At 35.7% G+C, this 21,377-nt stretch overlaps 1 protein-coding gene and 1 long non-coding RNA gene across 2 annotated transcripts in view; one reads left to right on the top strand and one right to left on the bottom strand.

Moving 5' to 3' along the window:
• Positions 1 to 81: 81 nt before the first annotated feature.
• LOC139317142 (uncharacterized) lies at positions 82 to 18,482 on the top strand. Its single transcript, XR_011600414.1, has 3 exons — positions 82 to 520; positions 4,084 to 4,227; positions 18,427 to 18,482. It is a non-coding gene; the product is annotated as an uncharacterized lncRNA (long non-coding RNA).
• The window catches only part of EIF2S3 (eukaryotic translation initiation factor 2 subunit gamma), a 40,808-nt gene continuing 24,648 nt past the window's right edge, over positions 5,218 to 21,377 (bottom strand). The window contains exons 5-12 of the mRNA XM_070944096.1: positions 20,870 to 20,964; positions 19,544 to 19,702; positions 15,098 to 15,232; positions 13,882 to 13,976; positions 11,900 to 12,044; positions 10,887 to 11,056; positions 10,589 to 10,761; positions 5,218 to 5,702 (exon numbers count right to left, since the gene is read on the bottom strand). Coding sequence (XP_070800197.1) covers positions 5,639 to 5,702; positions 10,589 to 10,761; positions 10,887 to 11,056; positions 11,900 to 12,044; positions 13,882 to 13,976; positions 15,098 to 15,232; positions 19,544 to 19,702; positions 20,870 to 20,964 — 1,036 coding nt within the window. The 3' untranslated portion in view covers positions 5,218 to 5,638. The remainder of the gene's footprint in view (positions 5,703 to 10,588; positions 10,762 to 10,886; positions 11,057 to 11,899; positions 12,045 to 13,881; positions 13,977 to 15,097; positions 15,233 to 19,543; positions 19,703 to 20,869; positions 20,965 to 21,377) is intronic.

The following is a 21,377-nucleotide window of genomic DNA, read 5'->3' as shown; positions in this document are numbered from 1 at the left end:
GCGGGCGGGCGGGAGCGAAGGGGAGGGAGGGGCCGAGCTCGGAGCTGAGTGGAAGCGGCCAAGCTCCCCGGGCCGGGCAGCCGTCAGCACGTCACGTCACTGCCCGTGAGAGACCCAGGGAAATGCGGAAGGAGTTGCCGGCTCCGCTGCTGCTTGAGCCGCCTGCTCTTCGGCCCCGGGCCAGGCCAGACCGGGCGCGCGACCGAGAAGGAACCGGGCCGGGCCGGGCCGGGTGGATGAAGTAGAAGGGCGGTGGGTCCCTGCCAACCCCTCCCGCTATAGCTGCCGCTCCTGCCGCCGCCTCCGTTCCAGCTTGGCCGTAAAATTCCGCTCCGGGCTCACTTGCTGAACACGGCGCCGGGGAATGAGGAGTTGTTTAGGCCTGGAAAATCCCCAACATTTTGGGGTGGCTTCTCCACAGGCATTGCCCCGGGCACCCCCGCCTCTCGCATCGTAATACATCCCCCTTGCTTGCCGAAAATAAATTTATCCACAGCCTTTTGGAAAATGAAAATAAGAGGTACCTTATTACGGCATTTTTAATGAAAGTATTGTCCCGCTCTCTATCTCTACCCTCCGCCCTCCCCTTCTCCATTTGACGGAGAACATAACATTTTTCTTAAATAGGAAGCCAGGAAAATGAAAGTACGGTGCTTTAATCCCGGTTCATATAGATCAATCCTTTTGGTGAATGCAGTTATCTACCATGTTTTCTGTTTCTGGTTTTATAGGGAGTCAGGGGTATATTGTTGTACAGCTACTTTCCCAAATCAGAATGTGCAACCTTAGTTAGCAAATAAAAAATTTGCGATTATTAGACATTGGGTGCCAGTGTGTCTTTTGTTGTAAAATGAATGTTTCAAAATAATTATTGTTTCATAGTTGCAAACTTAAATTTACTGAATACTTCATTGTAACGATCTATATTTTGTTAATGACACAATTATTTAAAAGTTACGTAGATGGTTTGTACAGTTCTCTGTTTTCAGCTATCAAAATCAGATTGTGGATACTTGATATGAGTATGGATCAAATTAAGGCTCATTTCCTTTGGAGCCCTAAGGTGCAAATCACATATGCATTATATCCCATTTAATTCTCTGTTAAAAATGTGTGTTAACAGCAGAACACAATTTTGTGTCTTTGCTTTGTGTTATAGATGCTATTTTTAATATTTTCTATTAAGCTTAGATAGCATTTTTAAAGTTAAAAAAGTAAATTTCAAGTTGCAAAATTCTCAGGTACAGTATAGTCAAACTAATGGAATTCTGAGAACTGAAATCCATTCTCTGGAAGGGGATGACAAGGTTAGAGAAGACTTCTCTTGTTATTTTCTGCTGTGTATCTTCAATTATTAGCAATAAAATACATTACCACGTTTAGTAAATGTTGTGTATCTTGTTTTCCTAATATTTTAATTGCATGGTTTATTGTTTTAATAACATTTGGTTTAATAAAATGTATGATATTTAGGGAGAACAGCATTAAAAGTTGAAGTACTTTTAATTACTTAAGTAATTAAGTATTATAATACTTAATTACTCATAAATCCATCCTCATAAAGAACACTTTATATACCATAGATTATGGAATTCAGTGTCACATGATATAATGTTGGGAATTCAGTTTAGAATTAAAAATAGATGTAAACATGTAGGAAGATAAAGACTGCTATGGTTCTTTGTCAAAGTGCCTGTATGAAATCCATTTTAAAACTTGAGGCTTTCAAGAAGCATCTACCCGGTTACTTTGCAAACAAAATTCTGACTTAGAGGGATCTTTTGGTCTGATCAGCAAACCTTTTCTTCGTAACCAAATAAAACATATGGTATGTTAATTGAATAAATTAGCTGGTTTGCACAATTTTTATGATACACCAATCAAACATATAAAAATATAAAACTCTATAAAAGGATCAATACAATCACAAAAATGATAAGCATAGAGGTAAAGAAAAAAATAGAAGTTTAAAAAAAAGGCTTGGAAATTACATTATGAGCAGTATAGATTTCTTCCTACATTGTGCCATTCTTAGCCAATTTTCATGCCCGAGAAGTCCACAATTGTTGTATGTAAACTATGAACAGTCATATTAAGAGTCCTGATATTGGCTCAAATGCAACTATAACCGGACAATACCACTGTATCAGTTAATGTTAAACTCCCAAGTATATCTTCAATTGCAAGGTGATTACAATCCTTACCGATACAATAAATAATAGGAAGTTTTGTACATTATCCTAAACTATGGTTTGTTTGAATAAAACTTAATTTGTTGAATTAAGACGAACATAATTATCTGATTATTACTTAGTATGATATGTAAACTCAGCCTTTTTTTGTTATCCATTTTCTTTTTTAATTAACCAACAAAAACAATAGTCAACATCTATGTTCTTTGGCATAGTCTCCAAGCCTGGATAAATAATTTCTGGAAAATCAATATATTTTGGTTTTAGAATTTTTATGATGGAATGATTAATACAATATTTAAGACAATGTAGATACTTTGTTTTCAAGGAATCTCTAGAAACAATGCAACAGAAGGAGCAATCGTAGGTTAAGGCTGTGTTTTTGTCCCCCAGAAATTTTGTTTTCATGACAGAAATTCCTTGGAGTTCTATACTGATCCCAGTAAAACACATGCTAGGTGTATTTCATAGTTAAATAGATTGATGAACAGTCTAAGAACATTAAATATTTTCCTAGACCAAAACCTTAAAGGAGACTGGATAAACTTTATCAGAACAGAATTTGACATTTCAAACTATAGAACAGGAGAAAATCCAATATATGCAAATTTTAAGGATAGAAAATAGTTAACATTAAACTATTTTTAAACCCTCCATATGAATACTTGCAGAGTATAACAGCTGCATTATTCATATAAAAAATAAAACAAAAATGAAAGAAAACAATTCTTTCAAAAGCAAAACTTTTTGCTTGAAAATTTTTTAATATTAAATCAAATGTATTTCAGATTGCCCTTCAGAGGTCATTACTCAGGACACTTCACATAAAGCTTACTAATAATGGAATTAGGTTTGGAGCAAATGAGTAGTTTTATGCTCAAATAATGTTGGAAGCATGTCACACAAAGGTAATGCAGTATTCCAGAATCAAGTTGCAATAATACCTAGAATACCTTGTCCTGGATAATTTATTTTTATTACATTATGTATTTGTTCATGGTTTTTTATAGCCTGCCCCCATTAGAAGAATAATATTAAACAATACAAAACCATAAATACCTCCAACAATCAAGTAGAGTAAAAATAATAGGGGAATAGGGCTGTTTTGGCAGCTTTTGGGAATCCATGAGGAAGAGACCAAACAGAATAAGGACCAAAACAGAAAAGATGTCATCTGGTCCATGATTCTATATCAAGAAAAATTCAAATTTTGGATTTGATAAAAACCAATAAATGAAATTTAATCCAAAAATGATATTGACATAAATTATGTGTAAAATTTGTTATTTATATGCAAAGTTATTTGAGACATTACAATCTCACAATGTAATTTGCCATTATTTTACTGAGGGAATTATATGTATTTAATGTGATGTATAACAGAAAAATTCAACTTTTAGAACTTCTGTTGTAAATCATTTTCAAAAATTGTTGAACTTTACAGCAGTGCCATTAAATATGGAATAATAATCCAACTTGATTGTTACATAACCAATACTTTTTAGAAAATAAGCTGTCAGTTTAGGAACCAATACTGGAGTAATATTAGTAAAACATATCATTTTAAAGTACAACATTAACTGTAAATCTAATATTTTTTCCATTGAATTTCCATTGCTTCATATCAATTGTGTCTAAATACTGCATCCATTTGGTCATACAGTCTTTAACTTGCTCGGTTTCCGAGTCAAATCTTACCAACTAGAAGGAAAACTACTGGACAATTTTGGGTCCACTTGAAAAGGTCCACCATCTATATTGAAGTCAAAGGCAGCTTGGAAGTGTAGTTTGATGAGAAAATTATTTAACAACAATAGCATAAGTTAATATATTTCATTTCTAGATCACAATTCATCTGGAATGAAATAAAAACCAATCTATATTCTCCCAGGTCAGATTACTTGAAAAGGACCATAGTTGCCATGGAGGTCATGAATTCACAAGTTTCATCAGACTTTCTTCCCAGGATACTTTGGGAGTTCCAGTCCCAATCCTGAGATGACAATCAGGAGCTTGTAGAGTCACTGCCATGCAGGTAAGTAATTTCAGCAGTAACACCAGTTTAACAGCCCCATTGGAAGGACTCCCAGCTGGTTACTTCTAGATCAGTGCTTACAGCCACTGCTTTTCCTTAGTCAAACTGGCATGGCTGATACAGGACTCAAAACCACTGTGTGCAAATTACTGACAAGGTTATATTCTCTCTGTTATCCAACTTGCTCTCAATAATACATGTTAGTGTGTTTATTAATTCCATACCAAAGATGGATATGATGTGAGAATTTGCATAGAGGAATATATGCTGAAATATTATGCAGATAATGTGATATTAACTATCATAGGACCACAAAAGGCAATAAAACAGTTAAGAAAAACAAGATTTTCAATCTGCTGCAAGAATATGGTTGTCAAGATAGCTGACTCCATGAAATGCCAGGATTTGCACCTGACAGGTAATAATCAAGAATATCTATTTAAATTATGGCAAGAGAAGAGACATTGAAAAGTGCAGAAGCTTAAAGTTACCTTGGTTAAGATCAATTGCAATCATAAAAATGAATATCACTCCAGCTAAACTATTTCAAATAAGTATTCATGTTCTATTAGCAATATCCCACAGGATACTGAGTAGCTAAATGTCATAAATGGCTGATATGGCATTGCATCATAATTACATTAAACCGGATCTATTGTATAAATCATTATTCACTTCTCAACTTGTAATTCAGATATACAGCATTTCTATACAATAATTTTAGCCTTTTCCAAAAAATTAAAATAGACAATAATTAGTTCGCTTTTTGGATACTGTCCATTGTGGTTGCAAATATTTTATTTTGGATGTGTAATTGGAATTATATTTCAAAATTCTCTCTTGAGGGGTTTAGTTTTTAAAAAAACATTTACTGACAGATAAATAGGATCAGTGCTTTGGGACCATTAGCTATAAATATAACAGCGTTCAATAATAAGTAGAATCATATTTGCTGCAAGGTCGAAGTATGGTATAGAACAAGAAAGAAAATTCATCTTCTAAGAAAAGTTTATTTGTTTAAGTTTGTTTCATTGACAAACATTTCAGTTTTTTGTTACTCAATGACCTATAAGAGTTAAATGAAAAAATAAGCAATTTTCAAAATTCAAAATCAGATTATGGGATCTTGAGTTACATTGTTTAAAATCAAATACTCAGCCCCATACAGTCTCTAAAAAAACTGACATAAACACACAACAAATTTAGTTTTTGTGAAATACTGGAGAATTAGATCCATCTTTGCTAATTTGTTTAATTTATTGCAGACACTGTCAAGACTTTTAGTTAGAGATTTGATTTTCAATACAATGTGGACATTATCTCTGCAACAGCTTCCTCACTAAAAATGCATTCCAACTGTATGGAAACACACACCATTTTTTTTACAAATTGAAGAATTGGCTTTTTGCTTTCAATCATCATCCACAGTAGGCTTGATTGTCACTCCTCTTCTAATTTGTCCCCATCCAATTAAACTGGAAAACAAGAAAAGCAGATTAGAAAAACTTTGAGGCATCAAAAATAAATTTGAATAAAAGAAGATCCTCTAAATACAATATACCGTGTTTCCCCGAAAATAAGACCCTGTCTTATATTTTTTTGAATCCATGTATTCAAAAGCCCGATTGGACTTATTATCAGGGGATGTCTTATTTTGCGGGAAACAGGTATAAGATAACATTATGCAAACATTAGTAATCATTTCCCATTCCAGATAATTCATGAATCACGTTTGGAATACTGGGATTGGCCATTATCAGAAAATAAAACTCCAAAGTCTGATTGCTCCAATATGAAATGTTTTGTATACCACTGTATACAGGTAAGTTCTCTTAGGAGAGTTAGAACTGGTAGCAACACAGTAGTAAGTGAAACATGTGAATGACCATGCTTGACTTATGTAAGTTCTGATGTAGTTAAGCAAATCACATGACTCTGAGTTGCAATTACTGTCACCTTCCCCATTGACTTCATATCAAAAGCCAGCCATTGAAAATAAGAAATAAGCATGGAATGGGAGAAAACTTAAGAGAGAATAGGAGATAAGATATTTATTGAAATATACTTGTATCTTAAATTGGTAGAGATATGGAGGAGAATAGATTGGAAAACAATATTGGTAACATATTCTGAAGTAATTTGGAGCTAAACAACTGAATAAGAGATAAATGTTATGAATTAGTTAAATGAGTTTAGGAGTGGAGGAAAGCATGATTCTGGAGATCAGTGAAAGCAAAGCTGTGACCCAGTTTTACAAATAAGGTAGGAGTGGAGGAAAGCATCATACTGGAGAACAGTTAAAGTAAACTGGGAACCAGTTAAAAATAAAAATAAGAGTTAGGAGTGAAGGAAAGCATGGGCTGGAAAACAGTTAAAGCAGTGGTTCTCAACCTTCCTAATGCCGCGACCCTTTAATACAGTTCCTCATGTTGTGGTGACCCCCAACCAGGGGTGGGTTCTAAATTTTTTTACTACCAGTTCTGTGGGCGTGGCTTGTTTTGTGGGCGTGGCTTGGAGGTTATGTGACTGGGTGGGCGTGGCTAGCTGGTCATGTGACCGGGTGGCCATGGCTATGTGTATAGGGACTACTCAAGAGGGCTGAAAAAAGTCATTTCTGACAGATCCTCGCACTTTTGACTGGTCCTCACACTTATGACCATCCTCACATTTATGCCCGTGCAGCATTCTTAACAACCATGTTACTCATTTCACAACTGCTTCTTTTCACCATGGGGATAGGGCAAAAAACGTAAAATGTGAGGACAGTCGTAAATTCGACAACTGGTCAAAAGTGCGAGGACCAGTCAAAAATAACTTTTTCAGCCCTCTGAGTAGTCCATGTGCACAAAAGGACAATCCAGACGGCTGAAAAAAGTGATTTCTGACAGGTCCTCGCACTTTTGACTGGTCTTCGCACTTATGACTGGTCATCATTTATGCCCATTGTAGCATTCTTAACCGTGTCACTCATTTCACAACTGCTTCTCTTCACAATGGTGACAAGATAGGGCAAAAACGTAAAATGTGAGGACAGTCGTAAGTTTGAGGATTGGTCAAAAGTGCGAGGACCAGTCAAAAATAACTTTTTCAGCCCTCTGAGTAGTCCATATGCATAAAAGGATACAGCAATAGAGAGGGATGAAGGAAGGGAAGGGAAATTAGAGTAGGAGTGAGGGTAAGAGAGGGAGGAAGAGAGGAGGAGAAGGAGAAAGGAAGAGGAAGTAGGGAGAAGAAGAAGGGGGGAAGAGAAAGGAAGAAGGAAAGAAAAGAAAAGAGAGAGGTGGTAGGTTTGAGGAGAAAGATTGCTGTACAATAAAAAAGATGAAAGGGAAGAAAACCAACCCCAAACAAATATGAAGATATTAAGATAAAGAATGAATTGTTAAACTTTAAAGAATAAAAGAGAACAAATATGAATAAATAGCAATAATTAGAAACACACATACAAACATACGATGTATTTTCTTTGAACAGAGTATTTGGCCGGTTCACAAATTTAAACAGTGTTTAGTCATTTCAATTAAATTTACAATTTCTATATTTCCTTTTTGCCAATTTATTCCTCATCTATTTTTTTTAAAAAAACAATGTTACCCTTCATCCTCATCTCTAATCTTCAATTTTTCCCTTCTATTCTATATTATACCCCTTCCCATTGTCATCTATTTTTATATCCATCCTCACATTGGTTAATTATGTAATTATGTAATACAGTTGTTTAATACAAATTCAACATTTTAATATAAATCAATTAGTTATATAACTATCTTTTTTGTATATTAATCAATATGAACAAGAATATTCCAATTATTTCCATGCAATCCAATTTCTTACAAATCAATTAATTATATTTACCAATAATAATAAACCAAATAATTTCCCCCATATATTCCTCCAAATCACAACTTAACCATTTCTGCTTTCAATACAATATACAATTAATAGTATCTCAATTATTACAATTCCCTAGTTAAATAGAGCTTTTTTTCTTTTGTGTTTTAAAATCTTGAACCTCCTTTTTTGCCCTAAATTTCCCATTTGTTTGCAGTTTTGCACCTACCTTTTTTGGTGAGGAAAAAGAAATCTCTCTCTGCCTCATTTTGTCAGGTTGCAGCAAAGACCCTGCTTTACTTTCACTTTCGTTTTCTCAGCATAGCTAGGGGGAAAAAATCTGCTCGAGATTTTTTTTGCAGCTAGCAACAGATCCCTCCGCAAAACAGCTGAGAGTCGAGGCTGATCTAATCAACTTGTGCTAATTAACCTATCCTGAAGCTGAAAGGGGCTGTTTTTTCTATTTTTGCAGGCACTGGTCTACTCATTTGTTTTTTTTTAACACTGATCAGCTGTAGGGCAGCCCTTTGAAGCCCCGCGGCAAGAATTTAAACAGTTTTTTTTCTCTCTAGCCATCAGCTGGGACTCAGGAGGCAGCAATAGATTGGGAGTGGGTGGGGTAAGCGAACGGCCAGTGATCCAACAGAGGCAGAAGGTGAGGGTGAGTGAAAGCGTGGGGGGGCCCGAGAGAGGGCTTTGGCGACCCCTGTGAAATGGCCGTTCAACCCCCAAAGGGGTTGCGACCCCCAGGTTGAGAACTGCTGAGTTAAAGCAAAGCTGTGAACCAGCCAAAAGTTAGGAGTGGAGGAGACTATAGCTGGGGATCAACTGAAATAAAGTTGTGAACCAGTTAAAAATAGGGGTAGGAGCGGAGGAAAGCATTGCTGGAAGGCAACTACTTGAGTTGTGAACCAGTTTTATAATAGATTTAGGAGGAGTTAAGGAGAAGGTTGGTGTGCAGTTAAAATTATACTGTGAACCAGCTAAAATAATTAAGATAAGGAATGAGGAAAGCATTGCTGGAAAGCAGCTGATTAAGATGTGAACCAGCTAAAAAATAAATTTAGGAGGAAGTGGAAGAGATTTTACCGGAGAATAGTAGCTAAACTGTGAACCAGTTTAAATAAATACAGATAAGAGTATTGGAAAATACAGCTGGGAAATAGATATTTAATATTTATTTTACCAGTTAAAAATTAGATTCAATAAAATATAAGAATAAACTTGAAATAAATAAAATAAAGTATTGTGGAAGTAACAAACTATAGAAGGAAATGTTGATTGTTTATGAAATGACTTTAAGAGAGGAGGAAAATACTTTTTGTCAAGATTATGGATATTAGATGTCATTTAAGAGAAGTAAAATATAGATTTGAGGTAATGGGTTTTAGGATTGAGGAATATATATGAAATGTTGATTGTTAAAATGATAAAGATTTAGACCAGTGTTTATTGTTTAGAATTTTGGGTGTAATAGTAGAATGATAAATGTTTAGAATAAGATTTTTTTTTCTTTTTTCTTTAAGATATAAATGGATAAAATTTGGAACAAAATTGATTGAGGGAATGTGAATAATTGTACTCATTTTATGACGGACCAAACCCTTGCTCTAAAATGATATATTTTATGTTTTATGTTTAAAATTTTTTTTATAAAAATTTTGGAAAAAAAAAAAAGCCAGCCATGAAGGTCACAAATTGTGATTATGTGACTGGGAGACTGAGATGATAAAAAATAGATGCTTCTTACCAAATGCCTGAATTGTGATCACATGATCTTGGAATTCTACATTCATCATAAGTTTGATGACTAACTATAAACTTACTTTTTCAATGCTATTATGATTTTGAGCGGTTGCTAAATAGGGCAGTCTTCAATCAAAGACACTGTTCCATTTATTTAGCATCTTTGACATTTTATTATATTTGATAAGAAACATCAACTCAAGCAACAACAGTCCTTAGGATAGAGTTGTGTGATATTTCAATAATTGAAATTATTACTATACTTACTATTTTATTGAACTTAGAATTTTACCATTATAAATACAAATTGCAATCTCTAAATAGTGGTTCTTATGTTGTTAACATGTTACATTTATGCATAAGAAGAGACATTACGGAATACAAAGGTTTGCAAAAATACAAAAGTAATCTGAAAAATTTATGGAGGAATTTATTTTGTTAACTATTATTACATTTGCCACCCATCTAGTGGTTTGAGGCAACTCTTGACAAACTCTTTGAACATCTATAGAATGGCAGGATGCAAGTATAAATGGAAAACTATTAAGTAGACTAGGAAGCAATATCTATTTACCAGCATGGAAAAACAGTGTTTAGTGTACTTTGAAACATTATGTCAGGTCCAACAAGTTATTAATTAGTATTAAATATCATGGATTACACCCAGCAGAATAGATACTAACTTTATATTATCTGCTTTTTCTGCTAGATTCTTCCAATAATTTGTGTTTAGCTTAAAATGTATTTATAGTGATACATTATGTTTTATTTCAAATCAACTTACCGCCAGTGTTTTTCAACTCTTCGACTAAGGGCAATTTTTTCTCCAACTTCAGTGCATACAGGATTAGTTAGCACTATTTTCCCCAGATCAGCTTTCACTGCACTGACCCGTCCTCCAGTTGAAAGAGATCCTATGTTTACCATTAGTACTTCATTTTTAGATAATTTTTGCACCTACAACAATTAGTAAAGAATTTTAAAGATATGTGCAATTTGTACCATTTTAAATTTGCAAGCATCCCTTTTAAAATACAGAAATTTACAGAATATCCAGATTCACCAGAAATAATTTAACTAACCTTGGCAGCTTTCTTGTCCCCTTCAGTACGGACACCCAGTAATCGCCTCAACAAGAAGTAGGAAATTTCAAGTTCTGTGAATATTTCAGGTAGTGCTTCAACTGCACCTAAAACTTGCCCTACCATTCGATCAGCTCGGCACAAAGTTGGGTCAATCTTGGTACCAACACCTAATAACAAAATACTTTTATTTTAAAAAAGCAACAGATTTTCAATTGTTAAGTTACTTTTAAATCACCAGACACTATTCAGTGCTTTTTAAAAAAAAAATATTTAAAATAAATATTTATTTATTGAAATTGATCAGTTGGCCATTCCAATGGATTCTTTTCTTTTTCTTGGATCTTGTAAGAATAGTTTAATAATTCTAATGAATTTGCCAAAAATAGATTCTGCTGCTTGGGCCACATATATGATTCACTGTTCCAAAGTTTCTTTTATCACTCTTTTATAATTTTATTTGTAATACTACATAAATATGTATTAATAAATGAATATTATAACATTTGTTGAATTCTAGATGATTTGGAAGATACTAAGTTGTTCAAAACACATTCTCAGGGGAAACAGTGATAGCTAGTAAGGACACAGCTAACAGTAAAACAGAATCACTACCAGGAATATAGATTCCTAAATCATAGCAAAACAAACTGGAGTGTTGTAAGAGTTATAGTTTTCTTTCCTCTTCATCCAAGAGCCATTGGTGAATGAGCTAAAAATTTAAAAACCCTTACGTTTTCCTCTATTGTTGATAGATCTTAATTCTATCTATCACTTTGTGTTGTGCTATAAATGAAACTTAAGTGAAACTGAAAGGTATTCAATTTTAGCTTGAGTTAATATGTACATAATGCACATATAATACTATAACTACCACTTTAAAAATGGTTTTAGAAAGTATAGAAACGTTTATAGCTGTTGCAAAAAAAGTCCTTGAAACTGTATATTCATAGCCACAGTCTTATCTTGGTATCTTCCATGTTCTCTTAAACATAAATGTAAAACAAACATACCAATAAGGCCTCCTGGTGCAGCATATTGCAAATCATTATGTTCTGCAAACAGAGATACAATTTTGGAGAAAATAGGCTTGCACATAAGTTTTCCTTCACTATCCTTTGAGACAATGCCAGGTCTCACCTCAAGTTCCTGGCCAACCTAATAATAAGATATAAGAAAGGAAGGTTATTACATATCAATCTCTATATAGTGCATTGGTAATGGATTTTATAGCCAATTCTTTATGTCAGTTCACTGTAGCCATGGTTTGTACACGTTTATGTAGAACACTGGTTTTCTCTATGTGTTCAGCTACACTAATGATTAGTTTCAGAAGGAATGGGAGTGCTTGTTTTTCCCCAATCATCATTTTACATGATAAGCATCATAGAAATTTAAGGAGATACCAGTGGTGAAATGCAATTTTTTTTGCTACTGGTTCTGTGGGCATGGCTTGGTGGAGTGTGTGTGTGTCATGTGACTAGGTGTAGCCAACTTTTTTTTTCTTTTTAAGGCATTTTTTACTACCTATTTGCCTGAATCGGTAGTAAAAATATACTTTAAAAAAGTTTAAAAAATGTTCCAACGATCGCACGGCACAACTGTGATCATCAGAACTTTTTTTTTTACTTTTTAAAGCATTTTTTTACTACCGGTTCACCTGAACCGGTAGTTCTTATCACTACTGGTTCGCCCGAACCGGAGCAAACCGATAGCATTTCACGCCTGGGAGATACCATAAATAATGGAGAGTATGGCATGGAGATCATTGTTCCAAACACCTGCTGTGATCCGCCAGTGGCCTGCAGAGCTGGCAGCAGAGTTGAACAGTGAGGAGGTTGGGGAGGAACATGGGCCTTCCCCAGTCCTGGAGTCTGGGGAAGGCTCGGATGAGGGCTCTGTGTCGGAGGCAGAGAGGGGGCCAGGACCATCTGTGAGTTATGTGCTGCCTCCGGAGCCTCCAGAGTCGGACATCAGCAAGGCAGAGGAATAGGGGGAGCCTGTTTCCAGCGCGTGCATTCGCAGAGCTGCCAAAAGGCAAGAACACTTAAAACAAAAGGGACGACTTGGGAGTAGGGCTTGGAGATGATGCTCTTCGCGCTGCAATTGGTTGGCGCTTCGCTTCCCAGCCGATCAGCTCCAACGCCCAGCTGATCTATTCGCCATCGATCTCCCAGCTGATCAGCACGGTTGCTCCATTTGCCACCTTCCAGCTGATCAGCACGGCTCCCAGTCACGCCCTGCAGCCTCCCCTCCCTGAATGGCACCCTGAGATGGCTCACCAGAGGCTTGCCATTTTGGGGTTGACAGCTCCAGCACCATCAAATGGACTTCCATGTGAATTAGCCAAAAGAGGTAAGGCAAAACAACACACAGCAGTCACAGCTGCTTTAGCTTTCTGAAAATGAGGATGTGGAATTACCACTCCCTCCCAACACAACAGTTTGGTGAGCTGTAAAGAGTGTAGAATAGGCAATAGAGCTCTCCATTGACCTGTTAAGTCCCATTCCTTGTAGCTTGACTTGCAAAACTTTACAACCCTGAGCCTGGACATGCCAACTACAAACTTTGATCCTTGGATTTTTCTTCACTACTTCACTACTTTCTTGCATTCTTGCTTTGATTTGAAACACTTTTAAGACAAATTTGTTGAACTTGAGGGGAACAGGAGTGGGAACTTGTCTCTATACTGCAAGTGCCTTTGTTTGCAATCCTCATTTAGTAAAGAGAACACAACCACTTGCGCACGCACACATGCACACTTGGCCTGGGATTGTCATAAACATCCATTTATACTAGTATTATATCTAAACTTATGGACTTTGATTCATCCAACGATTTAGTTTTAATCTCTTAGCCTTCATGTTCACCAAACAAGTTCTGGAGAATCCCTCAACTCCCACATATGTAGAAGGAATAGGAGGAAGAATACATACAATTCTATCATTAACATAAAATGATAAGTCTGTTAATCAGCATTGGAAAGAAACATTACCTTTAATACACCTTTGAGAATGCTGCCACCAGCTACACCTCCCTTCAAGTCATCAACTTCACATCCAGGCTTATTAACATCAAAAGATCTAATAACTGAAAAGAACATTCCATTAAGTTCAGCTTGCAAAAAACTTTAAACATTTTAATACCATAATATATTTATCAATTAGTCACACTCTGAATCTAATACTTTATTAAGCCACTGATTTGGTGTATATTGTTGGATCCATATTTCTTTTTGGAAGATAGCACTAGTAATAGCACTTAGACATTTACCACTTCACAATGCTTTACAGCCCACTCTAAGCGGTTTACAGAGTCAGCATATTGCCCCCAACAATCTGGGTCCTCATGGTAAGGTAAGATTAAATAATTAAAAGGAATTTATACATAAAGAAACTAAAAATATATGTTACTGCTTCCTGAAATCAATTTCTTGATCGACCTTCATGTGGTAGATGTGACAACATCACAAACCCTTGAAACAAACATTGCATGTCTAGAAATACATTTCTTCTAGACATTTTACCCATTTACGAAAATATATCTGATAAGGTTCAATTCAAAAACAGTTACTAATTCTAGGAGCACAAAACAGTATCAGATTTATTTATCTTGAACAGAAAGTTTCAAGACATGATAATTTACAAAGTGGAATTTCAAAGTCAGTTTATGGGAGCCATCTATTCAGTTTTCTTGAATAAGGACCTCATGAATATGAGACAAACTGTTCTTGATTTGACAAAAAAAGTATATTATCCATACAAATAATGAGTTCCTCTTATAATCTGTTAAATGTTGCAGTCCTCAAATCAATAAATATTGGCCCTATGAAATCAGTATGATTTAATTTCTTATGACTATGCTTACCATCACTCCATTAAGAGGGCACAGAAATTTACGTGATTCTGAAGTTATAAAATATGTTACATAAATACACACTATTTTAATGTGATCCAATTCATCTAAATATGTGTCCTGCTGGATTCTAATCACACAACATATCACTTTCACATAGAATTAATGATATATAGCACTGTTGAATTTAAGCTAAATTTTTCATATCAAAATATTTCCTATAAAGTCTATGTAGCAAAGATGCTATGTTAACAATACTACCAATGACTACAATAAATATGTATTTATCACATCATTAACCAAATTCCTGTGTTAGTGTACTTTCTACGTAGAATCAGTGACTCAAATAGACATACCAATAAGCCTTGGTTCTGATGTGAAGTCCCTTAAAGGCACTGGAATTTTCTTTACAATGTATTCACAAACGACTTCAATGTTGTATTTTAGCTGTGCTGAGATTGGAATAATTGGAGCTCCTTCTGCAACTGTACCTATTTCAACAAACAGTCACGTATTATAATACTTGTAATCCTCTATTATGATTAACATATTGGAAACTCCAGCACAAATACATTTTTTGCTCTATAATCTACAGCAGAGGTGTCAAACTCAAGGCCCACGGGCTGGATCCTGCCCATGGGGTGCTTAGATCCAGCCCGTAGGGCTGGCCTAGAAATAGTAAAGAACCGGCTCACAATGCCTTTACTAGCAAAAATGGGACATGCATCCAGACCAAAAACGTGGCCCGATTTTGATCTGGACTGCCTCCTGCAAAATCCTGTAGCAAACACAATTCCCTCACTAACCTGCTTTCCAGCTCCATTCTCCGGCATGCAGGGCAACAAAAGACCATGTGACTACCAGTAAAAAAAAAAAAAAAAGTCAGACCTTCTAATTTTGTGAGCCCCCCCCTCCCCCCCCAGAATAGAAGGTCTGATTTCATTTTTTTCTAAACTGGTAGTCACATGATCTTCTTTTGTTGCTCTGCACGCAGGACAACAGAGCTGGAAAGGAGGTTAGTGAGGAATTCTGTTGCTCTGGGATGGGGTGGAAGTGAGGATTTTGCATTATGATTGTTCATAACAACCAGTAAAAGAGGAATGGAAAAATCCCTATCTGTAGATCAGATGGACTAACTTCATGCTGCCTGGGAAATTTTGGGAATTGAAATCATGCACCTTAAAAGTTACCAAAGTTGAGAAGCATGGGTCTATACTAGAGTTTAGGATTTTCCATTTCTGTTTTATTTCGAGTTTGGTGCAATTAAATAAATCAGTTGTGGTTTCCTTAACAAATAGTAATTAAAGCGATATGAACCATTACTGGACTTTTTGTGAGAAACTGAAATTAAAAGTTGATCTAAAAGTTATTAGACATGGGATTATGGAAATAATGTAGACAATTGTTAATCTTAGAGTAAGAGTTTGATATATTTTTTACTTATATCTGTACCAAAAAAAGTTGGAAGTCATTCTTTTTCGGGTTTCCTTCTTTCTTTTTTTCTTACACTTTCATTTTTTCTTTCCTGAGCATTTTCTTTTTTTCAAATCTTTTTTTTTATTTGTTTATCCCTTAGCTTTGTATGTTTTTGATGTATGAAGGATCAAAGACCCAGCCACTATAATTCTACATTTATTTACAGAAATCGTATCAAAATTTAGAATGAAATCCAGTGGGAGCCATCTCATATAAGGCAGGCTCTGAGTAATCAAAAAGTGTTTATTGATAGAAGAGAATATTTGTAGCTCAGGATTGAATTGTGGGGTCCTTGGTGCTCTCTGACCTTGATGGTTTTCTTGCAGATGTTTCATTACCAAACTAGGTAACTTCATCAGTACTAGAAGGGAGTGGGGTTTGCTCTTATTTTCATATACTAGTGGCTTACCCTGTCAGTGTGATCAATTGCTTCACAAAAAGTGTTTTGATTGGTGCTGGGTCTTTACAGCCTCAGGCAGAGAAAGGCTATTCTGCAACCCTCCCTCAAATGTTCTTTAAAATACAGAGTTTCCCAACATTCCTTTAGGAACCTCCAACATGCAAACTGTGGTTACTCATCTTAAAATGAATCTTCTTTACCTGAAACTTCAAAATTTGCTGTTTGCTGGGAAGGTGTGTAGCTAAAAGTCAATCTACATTTAGTCTACATCTGAGTTTGTGGATATTCTTCATAACCAAACAAAAGTGTATTTTCTGTGCAGGCCACGCCCCTTGCTTGCTGGATCTGTATGTCACAAAGCAAAGCCCACATTTTGTAATTAACCCCTGCACCCTGTTTTGGCTGGCAGAGTGCTGCAGGAGGCTGAATGCTGTCACGACCACCCTGGCCACGCTGACCCTGGCCACGCCCCCCAGCCCTCTGAGGTGAAACACAACCCTGATGCGGCCCTCAATGAAATTGAGTTTGACACCCCTGATCTACAGAATATATTTGTTTTTGGACAAGAACAAAAGAAACCATACAGATTCACTAACAGAATGGTTTGCTAAAGAAAAGTTGGTTCAGAAGAAATAATCATAATTTTCAATAAATCAATTCTATTCTTTGAAAATTAATGTTTGAGGATGAATGGCAAAGATTCAGGGTCTAAAGTGATTTGATTTTTATGCTTTTTATGCCACAATTAAGGATAGGAAAGAATTTGTAGTGAAAAAATGCTTCCTTCAGTTGAAGCATCAATTTATTTTCAGTTCATCTACTGGTCTTCAATTTGAAGTAGTAGTTACAATTAGCCATCATTCTCCAAATTCCTCCTCTGAGTAATCAGCAAGACGATTTTCTAATCATAAAAATGGTTTTTCTGGCTTCTCCTTGACTAAAAGTAACTGAGCATTTCCAGGATTATTTTCTGCTAGGAAATATTTGTATATTCCTCTACTTCCCGAATTAAATTAAACAGTTTTAAATAAGAAAGAAAGAAAGAAAGAAAGAAAGAAAGAAAGAAAGAAAGAAAGAAAGAAAGAAAGAAAAAAAAAAGCTGGCCCGAGAAGGATTAAAAGGATAAAAACTCATCCTCTTTTTTTCACCAATGTTTGATAATCCCTTACAATTATAAAAATCTAAAAAAAGATCAAGAAACAAATAGAATGTCAGATAGATTAATGTTCTTTACTCTTGTTTGTTGTTATTAGAACGCAAGAGCATTTAGTGCAAAATCTGAGTCTATAATTTTGCTTTAGAACAGATAAGCAAAAGACAGCAACAACATACAATGCTTTCTTTGACATAAGCACTCTACAGTGACTTGAAATCAACTGGATAAATATTCTACTTTTAACAGATACAGGCTATTACAAATAGAAAATCTTTAAAATCTTTAAAAATTTCAGACAAGAGTATAATTATAATATGTACCAACACCAGTTACAAATTCTATACAGACAGTACTGTTGCAATCAAATTGAATTGCCTGTCATGTATTTGTTGGCTCAGTGTTTAAATGTTCTACTGCAAATGAAGTAACTGGATAACAGAGATAATGCTCAACCAAACTACCAGAAGTACTACAGACTGTTTTTATGACAATATTCCCAGGTAAACCAGACAAGAAGCACAACTAAATAAGCAATTCTACTTTAGTGTAAGGTAACATTAACAGAATCTTGCATGACTGAAGGTACAAACTTCCTCTTGTCTGTTTTAAACATCTGATCCATTAGGACTAATCCTAAATTTCTTCCTCTCCAGCCACTGAAGACTCCTCCATCTCTCATCTGATTGTCTACAGAGATTCTCAATCATACAGGTAATGGTAGTCCCAAAAGTGCTTTTTCCAAAAGGCAACTGGATTTCCTAGGTTTTTTTTCTTTAAAAACATTTTGCTTCTCATCCAAGAATATAATTTTCTAATTTCTTCATTTAAAATTGAAGAAGCTTTTTGGATGAAAAGTGAAATGTTTACTAAGTAAGTCCAGTTTCCTAATACTCATCTGATTATTTCCTAGGCAGCATCTCTGCCCCTCATTCCCCAAGATTATCCACACATTCCTTTACATCATTTTGTAAACTACAGTCACCTATGTGTAAATTGGGTAGCTATATATATTTATTTAATAAATAAAAATACGTAACCGTGAAAAAGAATCTCTTGCTGAACCCATTACCTATTCCAGGGGTGTCAAACACAAGCCTGTGAGTGGCATCAGGCCCATAGGGCCTTCTTGGAAAATGTATGGGACTGACCCGCGTCACTTTGGCCTAGTCTACCCAATGCAAAGAGGAAACATTGGGCCAACTTGGTTTAGGCCAGGTCTACCCAATGTGAAGAGGAAACATGCCAGCAGTTTGGGGAGTGGCGTCAAGCTGGCCATGCCCATCCAGTCGGCCATGCCCAGTGAGTGGCATCAAGCTGGTGATGCCCACCCAGTCGGCCATGCATGCCTGACCCCCCCGAGATCAACCACAGCGCTGATGCGGCCCTCAATGAAATTGAGTTTAACACCCCTGTTCTGGACTAAGATCTTTTAAGGAACAATTTTGGCAAGTCTAAATTATTAGTACAATCTTGATATATGAGGGTCTAGTTTGACTCTCACTTTGTCAGGGTCTTTGCTATGAAGAATTTACTGGAATTTGACTTGGTTTCTTTACTAGATTTCCCTATTTAACCTTTAGTCACTTTTTGCTTGCTTGCTTTGGAGTTCTGATCTTGGATAAATTTACTAAAATTAGCTAATACATTTGCAAAATTAGTTTGACAAATTTGATATGGCAATAACTGAAAATGAGCTGTTTGTGAAGCAAGACAAAAAGTTGGTTTGTAGTAAACAAAGAGAGACTTCTCGATTTTGACCTGGAAACTCACCTTGCACAAATGCTAGAATTTGTTCATATTGTTCTTTGGCTTGACTCTCTTTGACCAAATCAATTTTATTCTGTAGAATTAGAATGTGTTTCAGTTTCATAATTTCAATAGCAGCTAAGTGTTCTGAGGTCTGCGGCTGAGGACATGATTCATTGCCAGCTGGAATAACAGAAAAACAATGTTTACAACAGAATATAGAACACTGATCAACTTCTTAATAAAAGGTTAAAATACAGGATACTAATCCTTCTGTAAATTATAATTAGGGGTAATTAGAACACCTGAGAGTGAAACTGTACATGTGAATTTCGTGTAATGAGTAAATATAGTTTGTATTACAATAAGGATTATAATTAATGAAACCTTGTTTACAAGGTTGTGAAGTTTGTGTCTCTAATTGATTATGTAATCCAGGAAATGTACTGGTATCCTTATAGCAATATGAACACTAACACAACCTTACTTCTGTAAACCCCTATGTTTCAATGCTAACATATCTGTGTGCATGTGACAAAAAAGAGAGAAAATGTATTGGATGTGAAATTGACTGAATACATTCACTATAAACTAGTCAGTGCAGTATCTAGAAAGAGATCTGGCAAAGGATTTCTATCTATCTCACACTGCTGTGAATTTCACTTTCTTTCTGAAGCAGAGATAGCAGGAAGCCTACTTTAGTATCTGCTAATGTCAACCACTAATTTTATGTCTATTCTATAACTTAGTAGAAGAGAAGCTCCGTATCCTTATTTCAGGAGATTGAGAGCAGAACAATAATCAGCATGCACAGAATGTGACTCCAGAAGCCTATACTTCTCTGTGTTTGAATGGAATATGAGGTGTGCAGCTCTCCATGATCTAAATGCATACTTCTGACACCATTCTCTTTGCCTTTTCTTGTTCAGGAATGACCAGTTAATTGGAACATAGGTTTATATGGAAAAGGAGATGTAGACACTACCGATTTTTCCAGCAGAGAAAGTAGCACATAATATATTAACTTGCTTTAAAATTTTATTAAATTCAATCAGGCAATACATTTGATGATTACAAAGCAGTGCTTGAATCTTCTTAGTTATTGCTAAGAAAAATAATGGAATGAGAATTATTTGGCTTTCTCTACTGGTGGTCACTCATTTCCCTGCCCTCTTTGTCCCAATAGCTACTTTCCATTATATTTTTAAAAATGCATCCTTCCAGAGTGTTTCCTTCTCCAGCATAACATGACATAATGTAACTTGAAAGCATGATATTAACAGTAAAATTCTTTAGCCACAATAATGTCATGGATCTATTGCAATATCAAACTCCTACACTAATAATTACCTATTAACAGTAAAGCTGCATCCATGACAGCTGCTCCATTCAACATAGTAGCCATCAAAATGTCATGGCCAGGACAATCCACGAAAGAGACATGTCTATAATATAAGGAAAGGGAAAAAAAGAATAACCATAAATAATATTTCCTCAAAAAAGTATTACATGAATTTTGACATATTATAATAAATGTGGAAAAAAGATGTATCTTGAGAGACTACAAGATTCTAATAGACGAGGGAACCGGAAGTGTCGTGGCGATACTGAATGGGAAATAGCAAAGCTCCGATGAGCTTCGCAAAAACCCAGCCAGACAAACTGCTGTTGGGGAGTCTTCGGACCGGAACTGTCTTGGAGGGACAGGGGAGAGAGAGAGGCGCCTCAGAAGGCCAAGAGGAACAGGCAAGTTCCTCAGAAGGTTGGAGGCAGCTTTTTGACCCGGCGGTGGGGGAGGCAGCCATTACGACCACTACAAGCTGGGGCAACCAGACTAAGATCTGAGCAGGAGCGGAGA

Source organism: Pituophis catenifer, unplaced genomic scaffold, assembly GCF_029215685.1.
Source record: "Pituophis catenifer annectens isolate HBS135680 unplaced genomic scaffold, rPitCat1.0.hap2 SCAF_4, whole genome shotgun sequence".
Lineage (NCBI taxonomy): Eukaryota > Metazoa > Chordata > Lepidosauria > Squamata > Colubridae > Pituophis > Pituophis catenifer.
This window is presented reverse-complemented; position numbering and strand designations above follow the sequence as displayed.